General features: G+C 37.4%; 1 protein-coding gene across 2 annotated transcripts in view; it reads right to left on the minus strand.

Moving 5' to 3' along the window:
• LOC311077899 (uncharacterized protein) overlaps window positions 1-13,129 on the minus strand; it is a 32,118-nt gene extending 18,989 nt beyond the window's left edge. Inside the window, exons 1-10 of one of the 2 annotated variants that reach the window (XM_084106546.1) lie at window positions 13,091-13,129; window positions 12,554-12,621; window positions 12,373-12,411; window positions 10,728-10,784; window positions 6,609-6,971; window positions 6,489-6,524; window positions 3,113-3,487; window positions 2,972-3,028; window positions 927-1,310; window positions 795-842 (exon numbers count right to left, since the gene is read on the minus strand). In XM_084106546.1, the coding sequence (XP_083962672.1) occupies window positions 795-842; window positions 927-1,310; window positions 2,972-3,028; window positions 3,113-3,487; window positions 6,489-6,524; window positions 6,609-6,971; window positions 10,728-10,784; window positions 12,373-12,411; window positions 12,554-12,572 (1,378 nt within the window). In that variant the 5' untranslated portion in view covers window positions 12,573-12,621; window positions 13,091-13,129. The remainder of the gene's footprint in view (window positions 1-794; window positions 843-926; window positions 1,311-2,971; window positions 3,029-3,112; window positions 3,488-6,488; window positions 6,525-6,608; window positions 6,972-10,727; window positions 10,785-12,372; window positions 12,412-12,553; window positions 12,622-13,090) is intronic. The other variant, XM_084106547.1, reaches the window with a different exon arrangement.
• Between the last annotated feature and the right edge of the window lie 377 nt (window positions 13,130-13,506).

Genomic DNA, 13,506 nt, shown 5'->3' on the forward strand with positions numbered 1-13,506 from the left:
GCCATGTTAATTTCAGCCTTTATGGCCTCTGATTGAAAGAAGTCACAGACAATGTGCAAATATAAATAAGACATACAACTGTATGTATATATATATATATATGGCATAGAATCCTGCTCTACATAAAGCAAGATTGAATTGTTAGTGTTTCAATGTTGATTCAAATGTAAATGAAATTATTTAAAGTTGAACAAATCTCGATTTTATGTTGATCTTGATCTATTTTTAACATTATTAATAACATTATTTCAGGGTGTAAGCCTGATGAAAAATCAATGTTAAGTTTCAACATTGATTCAATGTTGATCTGCTATCAGGGATATAGTTCTTTATAATGAAAAACACAACAAGGACTGTTTTTGACTAAGTGTTGCATATTCAGAACTACTGTACAGTGAATGACAGTCAGGAAAAAACCTGAAAACAATCTCCAGTTTCATACATTTCTACCAAAACAAAAAAAAAAAAAAAACTTTCCTTTTCCTTTAAATCCTCGCTTATCGGGCTGATGCTACTCTGAACAATGCCTGACCTTCGTATTTTGAGCACTTCTTGCGTTATTTTTGCCTCTTCACTATGACTCGCTTAACTTAGTCCTAATTTGTAAGTCGCTTTGGACAAAAGCGTCTGCTAAATGACTAAATGACTAAAATGATTTCCATGAATTTTGAGGCAAATATTCATGGTCATATTCATATTCAATTCATGTTCAAATTTACCATAACATATCTGTAGCCTACATACATTAGAAAACATTCAGAAAATAAGCCAATAGAGACAGTGTGTAACATTACCAGGTGAGATGGTCACAGCTGTAGGGCTGGTGTTAATGCTGCCAGTGTCTGAAAGTTTGGATGAATAGTGATTAATGAACAGAGACACAAATATCATGAGTGTGTAGAAAGAGCTCATGTGAATATAATTACCTGCACAGTATGCTGAATTGCAGAGAGTTGGACTAACCAGCTCATAGACATAATAATTGCCTGGACAGGCTTTGACTTTAATGGGAAAAGACCCGTAATAGCAGCAGTAACTCCCAGTGTTACCGCAGACATCTCGAGTGACGACTCCCTCTGTTACTGTTGGGTGTCCACCACGCATCCACAGTGCAAGAACAGTGCCACAGCTGGACTGAGCAACACATGTGTCTGGGATATGAGCGCTAGTGTTGTTAATGAAGAGACGATACCAGCCGCTCCAGGAGACAGACGTGTCACACTTTCTGACTGAAGCATCTGTATTATTGATGGATCTCCATGGATTGTCCAGCACAGTGTAGGTGTAGCAGGGGTCAACAGGGAGATTAGCTGTTATAAAAATATATTAAGAAATTAACAAGTGTCTGAAAAACATTTGTTATTATAAAATGTAACCATAAATCCAGCTTTTGGTACAGCTTCTAACCAGTTTGATTTTATTTCTGTCAGATGACTACAAAAGTTCTTACTGAGAATTAACAGAGGTTTATATGTTGACGTTGTATTGTTTCATTTGAAGACACCATTATTGTGATCGATGTTCACTTTAGTTGAGCTCATGCCCGCTGACTTTATAACATTAGTTTTTCTCTGGCTGCTCTAACTGTGTGTTTATAACGCACATTTGTTGATCAGGAAACCACAACCAAGAAAAAGTATGATCAGGTGATGCTGGCTATATTCTAATGATGACCTAATTATGATAATAGTTATGAAATAAGCATGACTCGGACAATTTAATTCCATATGGAAAGTGTAATATTATTAATACATATTACAGTAATCAGTTATGAGTGATGCACAAAAAAGCATTACAACATAACTTAGACATCAACAATCAGCAAATGAATCCCAACAATAGTGACCATAAAATATTCAGATAAACAGATCAACTCTAAATATCCCAAAAAAGGCTACTTAAAATCACAACAAAAGCGCAAATAAAGAAAATAGTAAGACCATTCAGCTGCATAATTTATTCATGTCTCAGTGCATGCTGGGAGTCATCAATGTGTTTTGTTCTCTGCTGGCTCCCAGATTGCAAACACAAGAAGTACTGTTTTTGACTTAAGCCCCTTTTACACAGAGATTCCAGAAAATACACGAATAAAGTGACCTGGGTTCGTTTGATTTTGGCTCATTCACACTGCCAGTTATTTTCCGGAATCAGAGAGTGCGTTCACACACAACCTGTAAAAATCCCGTAAAGACACGTGACATCGATGTGACTTGTAATCTCAGCAGGGTCTTAATGGGATAGTTCACTACTCACCCTCAAGTTGTTCCAAACCTGTATGAGTTTCTTTGTTCTGCTGAACACAAAGGAAGATATTTGGAATAATGTTTGTAATCAAACAGATCTCGGTCCCCATTGACTTCCATGGTATATTTTTTTCCTACTATGGAAGTCAATGGGGACCGAGATCTGTTTGATTACAAACATTCTTCCAAATATCTTCCTTTGTGTTCAGTAGAACAAAGAAACTCATACAGGTTTGGAACAACTTGAGGGTGAGTAAATGATGATAGAATTTTCATTTTTAGGTGAACTATCCCTTTAAGTTTGCTTATGAGCTGCGATTTCATTATTACGGCTTTTGTTCACACAGCGCGCGTTCCGGGACTGAACACGGCAATGTTACTAGGTCCCCAACACGGCATCGATCCCGGCATAAATCCCGGGTCGAGTTTGCGTTCACACAGAAGGCACTCTGGCAATTCGCCGGCAATGTCCCGGGTTCAAAGCGCTGTGTGAGAGGGGCTTAAGTGTGGCATATTCAGAACTACTGTACAGTGAATGACAGCCAGACACCCTGAGAACAATCTACAGGTTTCATACATTTCTACCAAAACATTTCCATGACTTTTGAGGCAAATATTCATGTTAAAATCCATGTTCAAATTTACCATATATATTAGAAAATTCAGAAAATTCAGAAATTCAAAACATTCAGAAAATAAGCAAATAGAGACACAGTGTGTAACATTACCAGGTGAGATGGCCACTGGTGTGACAGTTGTAGGGCTGGTGTTAATGCTGCTAGTGTCTGAAAGTTTGGATGAATAGTGATTAATGAACAGAGACACAAATATCATGAGTGTGTAGAAAGAGCTCATGTGAATATAATTACCTGCACAGTATGCTGAATAACAGACAGTTGGTCTAACCAGCTCATATACATAATAATTGCCTGGACAGGCTTTGACTCTAATGGGAAAAGACCCGTAATAGCAGCAGTAACTCCCAGTGCTACCGCAGACATCTCGAGTGACGACTCCATCTGTTACTGTTGGGTGTCCACCACGTATCCACAGTGAGATATCAGTGCCACAGCTGTACTGAGCAACACATGTGTCTGGGATATGAGCGCTCACACCATTAATGAAGAGACGATACCAGCCGTTCCAGGAGACAAAGTAGTCACAGTTGTAGTATGAATGTAAGCCATATCCATTACTGATGGATCTCCATGGATTGTCCAGCGCATTGTAGTTGTAGCAGGGGTCTGCAGAGAGATTAGCTATATTAAAGGGTAACTAAACCCTAAACCAACTTTTTTTAGTCAATGATCTGTAAGAATGGGGCTTTATTAGTGCTGTTCATTGATTCAAAGTAACTTTTTTGACATTTAGGAATAAAGTGTTTTTTACAATATATGGTGTAAAAACGTCTGAGTGCTGCCCTCTTCAGGTTGAACGGTGGCTACTGCAGTTGAATTTTCCTATTGGATGTTTGCGGTACTGCGAGACATAAGCAAGTTCCAGCTCACCACGCCCTTGGCAGTATAAAAACCCTTGTTTCGTCAAAACCACTGTAGCGAGTCAGGAGTTGGAATTACGAGTATTTTAGCATATATTTAGCATAGCATTTATATAGTTATTTCGATTATTTTGTGTAGCCTAGCATAGTTGTTAGTGTAGTATTGTTAGAAGCATAGTTAGTTAGTAGCATAGTATTGCATCAGTTAGGATAGCTTCAAGTTTGCGTAGATTTATCTGTATTTAGTACAGTGGTCAGGATGGGATGTAGGTGTAATGTTCCTGGTTGCAACAGCACTGCTGGATTGCATAGCTTTCCAGCAGACTTGTAAATTAGGCACCGGTGGTTGCATGCACTGCTGGATTTTTTCACATAGCGGCAACATATGAATATGCCTACAGAGAGCGCGCACTATTGACATCAACTCGATAAAACTCATCTGATGCATGTAATTTACGTCGTCTTGCGACCCTGTGAGGAGTGAAGGTGGGGGAGAAAAGTCCTCGATTTCAAATGCTACAGCTCTGTTGCGTCACTCCAATCACTCTCCATTTTAGAGTCTGACAGCAGCTGTCAATTAATCCTAATAACTGTGTGTATATAAAGCACATTTGTTAAAACAAGAAAAACCAAGATAAAGTATGATCAGATGATGCTGGCTATATATATATTGTCCCATTTTTTAAGGGCGCAAGAATAGCATAACTTAGACATCAACAATCAGCAAATGAATCTCAACAATAGTGACAATAAAATATTCAGATAAACAGATCAACTCTAAATATCCCAAAACAGGCTACTTAAAATCACAACAAACAGATATTCTACTAACTATAAGTAACTTTTCAACAACATGTCAACTAACTCTCATTAGAGTATTAGTAGACTGCAGTAGACCGTAGTAGACTGTCAGTAGACTGATAGGTTATGGTTAGGTGTTAGGGTTTGGGTTAGGAGAATGAGTTGACATATAGTTGCCAAGTTACCTAGCCTGATTACATCAGACTTCATACTTCCGCTCAATTCAGTTCGCTTCTGTACTCAGTCTGAGATAGCGACCGTTTCCCCCGTTTTCCTTCCTCCGCTCGATGGTTTTGTTTTGCATCGTACATGTGTTACAGTGGAAGTTAGATGCGGCCGAGCATGCGCATAACACAAGCCATAACTAAATGTTATGTGATTGGCTTACGGGTAACCAATGATTTTAAACTTCAGACAAGTGCCCTGTGATTCAACAGCATGAGATCCAGCAGTGTTATGGTAACTAGTTATTATAAAGAAATTTATAGTATATAAATGTATATTCTATATCTGGCAAAGTTACGACGCAACAGGAAATATTTGCTTTTAAAGAAATAGATTTTAAGGACTACAGCAAACGGCTGGTAGGGACTATACGACATTCCTCCAGGGTTAGTGATGTCACCAACCCTATAATTTACATAAACCCCGCCCCCTGGAACACGATTTATAGATTATCGAGACAGAATATGCTAATCAATGACTAGAAGATAACTACACATAAGCTACATAAATTCATCAATTAACCATTCAGAAATGTCCTGTTGCTTCTACATGTTGTCACTTCGAGTCTCTCCATCATTGTCTGACTCTGGTTTAAACATAAAAGGCTTAAAGTGTTTGAAATTTTCAGTGACTGTCTGTGTGAGTGCAAGCTGGTGAAGCTCCACCCTCTTTTGCTCACCTTCAAAAAGTGACAAATTTAACATTCTATGTAAAAATATCTGTGGGATATTTTGAGCTAAAACTTCACATACACACTCTGGGGACATCAGAGACTTATTTTACATCTTGTGAAAAGGGTATTATATATTGTTTCAATGTTGATTCAATGTAAATGAAATGATTTAATTTAAGTTGAACAAATATAGATTTTCGGTTGATCTTGATCTATTCTTCATCATTGAAATTACATTATTTCAGGGTGTAAGTCTGATGAAAAAAATCAGTGTTAAGTTTCAACCTTGATTCAATGTTGATCTGCTATCAGGGATATAGTTCTTTATAATGAAAAACACAACAAGGACTGTTTTTGACTAAGTGTGGCGTATTCAGAACTACTGTACAGTGAATGACAGCCAGACACACCTGAGAACAATCTACAGGTTTCATTCATTTCTACCAAAACATTTCCATGACTTTTGAGGCAAATATTCAAGTTAAAATCCATGTTCAAATTTACCATTGTCACGGAGCGCTCCGTGCTGCCTCCCTCTGGAATCATCAGATCACTATCTCCCGAATTCTAGAAACTGCACTTCCCATCATTCCAGTCACCTTATCATCTGTGATTACCATCACCTGGACATCTTCAGACTCACCTATATCTGGACTGTTCTTCCCATTGTTTAGTTGCGAAGTCTTGTTTTGCCAGTGTTATTCCTGCAGACAGTTCCGAGCATTATCTCTAAGATTCCCGTTTCCCTGGTTTGGATTTTAGCCTGTTTTCCTGGACATTTACGAACGTTTCTCTGCCTGCCCTGACCTCTGCTCTCTTCTGACTACGAGTTTGGATTGCCCTTCGGTTTGTCTGCTTGTGTTGCATGTCAGCTCTATAGTGTCTTCTGGTGTGTTACAATAAAGCTTTGCACATGGATCCAACTGCCTCAGCCTCTCGTTCACAACAGCCTTCGGCACCTGAGACCCGAGCACAACAACCATATAGCCTACATGCATTAGAAAACATTCAGAAAATAAGCCAATAGAAACACAGTATGTTACATTACCAGGTGAGATAGGGCTGGTGTTAACGCTGCCAGTGTCTGAAAGTTTGGATGAATAGTGATTAATGAACAGAAACACAAATATCATGAGTGTGTAGAAAGAGCTCATGTGAATATAATTACCTGCACAGTATGCTGAATAACAGATAGTTGGTCTAACCAGCTCATATACATAATAATTGCCTGGACAGGCTTTGACTCTAATGGGAAAAGACCCGTAAAAGCAGCAGTAACTCCCAGCGTTAGCGCAGACATCTCTAGTGACGATACCATCAGTTACTGTTGGGTGTCCATCACGTATCCACAGTGGGTAAAACGTGCCACAGCTGTACTGAGCAACACACGTGTCTGGGATATGAGCACTCACGCCACTAATGTAGAGACGATACCAGCCGCTCCAGGAGACATACGTGTCACAGTTGTAGTTATATCCACTTTTGATGGATCTCCATGGATTGTCCAGCACATTGTAGGTGTAGCAGGGGTCTGCAGAGAGATTAGCGGTTATGAAAATATATGAAGAAATTAACAAGTTTCTGAAAAACATATTTTATTATAAAATCAAGATTAATTTGTTATTGTTTCAATGTTGATTCTATGTAAAAGAAATTATTTAATTTAAGTGGAGAATTTTTCAATTTTATGTTGATCATGATCTATTATTCATCATTGAAATAACATTATTTCAGGGTGCAAAGCTGATGAAAAATCAATGTTAAGTTTCAAACTTGATTCAATGTTGTTTCAATGTTGATCTGCTATCAGGGATATAGTTCTTTAAAATGATCTCTCTTTTTCTGTGGGTCTATGGAATTGTCAGACAGCAGTCAACAAAGCTGACTTTATTCCAGCCTTTGCAACTCAATGCTGCATCAACATGCAGTCAGACATCTTTAAAGTTTGTGATGGTTTGCTTGCTGTCAAGGACAAAATGGAGTATTTGGAGAATCCAGGCATAATAACCTCGTTTTAGAGGGAATACAGGAGGCACCAGGAGAAACCTGGGCTGAGACGGAGGAGAAAGAGAAGAAAGTACTGGCTGAAAAGTTACAGTTGCAGCGAGAGGTTGAAGTGGAGAGCGCCCACCGTACAGGGAAACCTGGAGGAGATAGAACAAGGCCAATTGTTGTGAAATTTCTGAGGCACAGGGACAGATCTGCCATACTACAATGTACCAAGTCACTGAAAGGAAAAACCTTTATCAAATAGGATTTTACAGATACTGTCAGGAGAAAAAGCAAGGAACTGATGCCGGATATGAGAGCTGCGAGAGAAAGGGGGGACATTGCTTATCTATGACAGGAGAAGCTGATCATTCATGCCCGGTCCAGTACACCAAAATAGTTAATCAACTACAACAGAGGATTGTTGATCATGATAAACTAGAGTTGAACATCTTTCAATACACTGAACATCATTCACAGGACCTGGAAAATGATACTGATCCTGTAAACAACTTTTTCCTCAACACCAACAGCAACTGTTTTTATTACACTAATGAACAGTTTAATAGTTCAGTTAAGACTTAAAATCAACTATCAATAATCCACCTTAAAGGACAAGTTCGGTATTTTACACTTAAAGCCCTGTTTGCAGATCGTTTCTGATGAAATAGAACGGTTAAGATTAAAATTTGGACACATGCTGCTGTCCCGAGAATTTTAAGTTTATTTCGCTTCTCCCCCCCCCCCACCTACACAATGGCAGCCTATGTGCACTGGAACAATCCTTCATAAAACGCATTAAACTTTCGATTACAAAGACGTGAAACTAACCGAGTAGTCAGGGGTGTTCACTGATATGCTCACACAAAAATCGCTGCAAAATATGCTTTCCAACAGGTTTTATAGTAGTTTTTGTCGAACTCCATTGACTTGTATTGAGTGAGCTGTGTGAGGTACGGTATTACTCCGGCTTCTTCTTCTGCTTCTTCTGTGTATTCAATTAAATGCCAGTGGTTTGCTTGCAATTGGCAAAGGTGCATTATCGCCACCAACTTGGCTGGATTGTCTATTATTCAAGCTCTCAACGGAAGAATCTACGGGTGTGAAACATTTGGAAAAATAGATCCACAGTTTTACAACGAATGGTAAAACACCTGTTGGAAAGCATATTTTGCAGCGATTTGTGTGTGAGCATATCAGTGAACACCCCTGACCATTCGGTGAGTTTCACGTCTTTGTAAACGAAAGTTTAATGCGTTTTATGAAGGATTGTTCCAGTGCACATAGGCTGCCATTGTGTAGGTGGGGGGGAGAAGCGAAATAAACTTAAAAATTCTCGGGACAGCAGCATCTGTCCAAATTTTAATCTTAATCGTTCTATTTCATCAGAAAGGATCTGTGAACAGGGCTTTAAGTGTAAAATACCGAACTTGTCCTTTAATAGCAGAAGCCTATAGGCTAACTTTCACAACATTAAATATTATCACTTTAAACAGCCTTTCAATGTAATTGTTATATCTGAAACTCGGATAAATAGTGAAACGGACTTAGATTTAGAAATGAAAGGATATGAAATGTTTTGTATTGACAGAGAAAACAAGAAGGAGGGTGGTGTGGTTTTGTACATGGACAAGAAATTTAATTACAGGGTGGTGGAAAAACTTTCTACAATGGTGGATGATTTACTGAATTATGAAAAAAAAAATGTTTTATTGTAAGTTGCATCTATAGATCACCAGGTTCTTATATTGATTTTTTTAAGGATTGGATGGAGGAAAAATTTACAAAAACAAATCAGAAAGTCATGTTTATCTGTGATGACTTCAACATTGATTTGCTGAATCCAAATAAGCACAATATGACGGAGGATTTTATTAATACAGTGTATACTCTGGGCTTTTCCCCAAAAATTGCCAGACACAGTATGATTACTTCCCACTGTGCAACACTAATTGATCATATTTTTTACAAATGATATAGATAACAATACAGTGAGTGGACTAATAAATTATATTAGTGACCACCTACCAGTTTTTACAGTTTACAACAGCAATTACACATCTAAAAAAGGCAATAAACTTCTATTCAGACGGGTCAGAACAGAAGAGTCTATGGTTGCATTTAAAGATGATTTACTTTCACAAGACTGGGAAATAATATATAAGGGAAAAGATATTGATAAAGTATATGTTGAATTCCTAAGAATATTTAAATTATTATATGATAAGAATTGTCCGATAATAAAATATTGCTTCGCCTGTGCTTCCCCCTAATATAGTCCTAAGTCAGTATCTGCCTAGGAAATCGCCTAGTGTTAATCTGCATCACTATTTGTACTCGTTGTCAATACGCAGGCCACAAGAAGTAATTACGTGTTTTTTTTATTGTTTTTTTTATCACTTTTATTCAGGACATGCTAGCTGGCAACAAAGGATTCCATTCATTGTGCTAAGCTAAGCTAGCGCCGACCCAGTCAAACTAAAACAATGCATGCACTGAGACAAAAATGCATTTACCCACTTATCTAAATGTTGGAAAGAAGGTGACTAAGCCCTATTTCAAAAAACGGTGGAGACTAAGCCCTATTTCAAAAAACGGTGGAGTGTTCCTTTAAACACTGGGGATTTTGCTGGATGAGAAATTGAAAGAACCATTAAAAGCACAGAAAATGGGTTCCTAATCTTTCCTATTGTTGATTTTTAAAGAGGGATTTTGTGATTTTGTTCAAGAATAATTATGCCAGCAGTCGAATTAAAAGGGAGTAGAAACAAAATCCCCAAACCAGTTCGAGGTGTCGTTGAAATTCAGTTAGTTGGCCTACATTTCGATTGACGCAACACTTCCTTATGATACATCCCAAGATTCCAACAATCTTCCTGATGTACTCGCAAGGATTGAATCTCAACCTATGATGATTAAATTAAGGCAAACACAAATGATTCCATTCAAACGCTCTGCAACTTCGTTCTGCCATTTCCACCGGCCTTCACCTCCTTTCCTCCACGCATGTTCTTTTTTTTCTTCTAATTTTATTTCTTTTTTAGTGTATTTACATTAAGGTGGAAAAAAAGATAAACTAGATAAGTTAATTTAACTATCTTGAGAAATCAGGTTATACTGACGGTTATGCTTCAGTAAAACCTTTTTTTTTTTTTTCAGGTTGTTTGAATTCACAATCAGTAATGTTAATTTATTTAATTTCAATAAAACCAGTTATTGTAGATGTTACCACATGAAGTACATTTTCTAAGTTGAAATGACAAAAAAATAATAATAATAATAATTCAGTGTACATTACCTATTGCAGCCGTCGCCGGTGAGACAGTTGAAAAGGCCAAGTACAGTCTTAAGACATCTAAAAAATAATTATGAATACAAATTCATCAACATGTTAAAGAGGACACAATGAAATAGCAGTCAAATAAACATATACAAATATAAGCTTGAAGATGAAAATTCTGTCATCATGACTTTTTCACAGAAAACATCTTTTCCACATAATGAAACTCTTATGCCTTTTCTGTTCAAACTAACAAAAAAGCACCATTGCAGCTCTATCTATCTATCTATCCATCCATCCATCCATCCATCCATCCATCCATCCATCCATCCATCCATCCATCCATCCATCCATCCATCCATCCATCCATCCATCCATCTCTCTCTCTCTCTCTCTCTCTCTCTCTCTCTCTCTATATATATATATATATATATATACAGTATATATATATATATATATATATATATATATATATACAGTATATACTTACAGTATGATGTGTGTGTCATATTCCAAATCTTCTGAAGTCAAACAGCAGCTTTACTTGAGGAGCAGAATGAAATGAAAGAAGTGTTTTGTGTGTGTGTGTGTGTGTGTGTGTGTGTGTGTGTGCGTGCGTGCGTGCGTGCGTGTGTGTGTGTGTGTGTGTGTGTGTGAACCAGCTTATCAATGTCTTCAGGATTACTAGAAAGCTACAGACAGGAGAGTTTATCAGGGTTGGAGCTAAACTCTGCAGGACAGTGGCCCTCCAGGACAGAGTTTGCCCATCCCTGTCCTAGAGTTTCTTCTAATGAGCTGATGAGTTGAATCAGGTGTGTTTGATTAGGGAGACAAAGAAAACCTGCAGTGTTGGGGATCCTTCAGGAGCAGGGTTGGGAAACACTGTGTTACATTAACAACTTTACTCCAGCTCCCAAACAGACCGAGACACATCACAGTAAACTCCCCTGTGTTAAATTAACACCAGCAGTGTGCTTCTGTTGCTGCTGGTCAAGCAAATGTTTGTGGTATGTTTCTGTTTGATATAATTGTAAATATTATATATCTATTAAAATACTGATATTCTGGTCAGTAACTCCTCCCCGAACTTCCTGCTGCCCTGTATCTCGCTCTCCCATTGGCTGTCGGTCATCGCCGATGTAGTTTTCAGTCAGTACACATTCATACAGCAGGACTTGAGTCGCCGACAGGTCCAGATGTTTAGCATGACAAATATCTCACAGGGATTGCCGATTCTTTCAGATCACCTTTTTGATAATTCACACTGTGTGATTTGCCTATGATTTCGGCATTTGTCAGTGATCTCACAAACCGAGTTGATAGCTAGGACAAGTTTAATCTTTAAGATCAGTCAAATTCACCAAAATGAACCAGGTGATTTAAAAGAATCTAATATTAAAAATGTCATAAATCAATCAGCCTAATTCATTCCTCTAGCTAAAGACCTGATCCTGCTGTAAATAATCAACCCGTTAATTTTTTCCGATGTTTCTTTGAAAACTCTGCTGGGGGTTTCCCTTATGAACACTGAGCGATGGTAATTCAACTGTGTGAATTTACAGGAATTTACTGAGTGAAGTGACGTGAAGGATAAACCAGATCTGATTCACTGCTCATTACATCAGTATACAGACAAAAAGCATAAAAGAGTGTTCAGACTTACACAGAATAGCAGAGATGAGAGGATGAGTTTTTATAAAACCTGAAATATGAAGAAAAAGTCAATAAAAACACTGAAATCGTATTGGATTGATTCTGAGAAAACTACATTCATCATACGTTCACAGTGCATAAGGTTTTTGGGGCGATGAGAGGCAACCTTTAAACACAAGAAGAATACTCACCTTTATGAAAGAAAGCCATTGTCAGTTTATTTGTGTTTATCCACAAACCAGTTCAGAGGACAAGTTTCCTTTACAGTTAGATAAACATATTAGCCATTGCATTTACGTTAAAAAAAACAACAACTTTGTTTTCTCTGTTTCAAACATACAAGTAAAACATTCCACAGCATTTATGATTTTGTTTAAGGGTTCAATTTGAGACTTTTAATTGTCAAAGCATAATGCAATAAAGGATGAAATGATACTCTTGTGTTTCCCTAGAAATTATATGAATCATCTTAGAATCACAAGCTGTTTCCCAAAAACATCAGACCTGCAAATTGTTGTAGATGTACAAGTTCTCTGGAGTTATTAATAAAGTTTCATCCTTAAAAATGTTAGTAAGAGTCCTAACCTGGTCAAAGCCCAAATTACTCAAATATAACTACACACAAACCAAGTATAACTACACAACTGTAACACACACACAAACATCAATACATGTTTTTGACATAAAGAGAGTGATAAGGATCATTATGAGCAGAAATAAGATCTTACCTGATATAATCTGATATACAGTGATCAACACGACTGACGGAAGAAAAAGTTTGTGTGTTGAGATGATATAGAGAAGTTATCTGTCAATCAATCTAATGAGGAAATATAAACAAGTCTGTTTTTCTTCCTCAAATTCAAATACAACTTTCCACACAACAATGCTAAACAACAAAATCCCCAATGTTAAACCAACACTGTTCAGAGCACATATGGTCCTATTCTACAGAGGGTTAAAGTAGCACTGAAGTAGTGATAAAGTTAATTAGATAATTGAGTGATTAATTAAAGGTCCTATGGCATGGGTTATTTTTTTTTTTTTATAATGTTTCTTGGGGTGCCCTTATAATATTAGTATGTTTTTTAGATCAAAAGTTGTTATAATTATTTAGAAATAAAAGGCCTTTTTCCAACCCTGA

Source organism: Abramis brama (assembly GCF_963993115.1).
Source record: "Abramis brama genome assembly, chromosome: 2".
NCBI lineage: Eukaryota > Metazoa > Chordata > Actinopteri > Cypriniformes > Leuciscidae > Abramis > Abramis brama.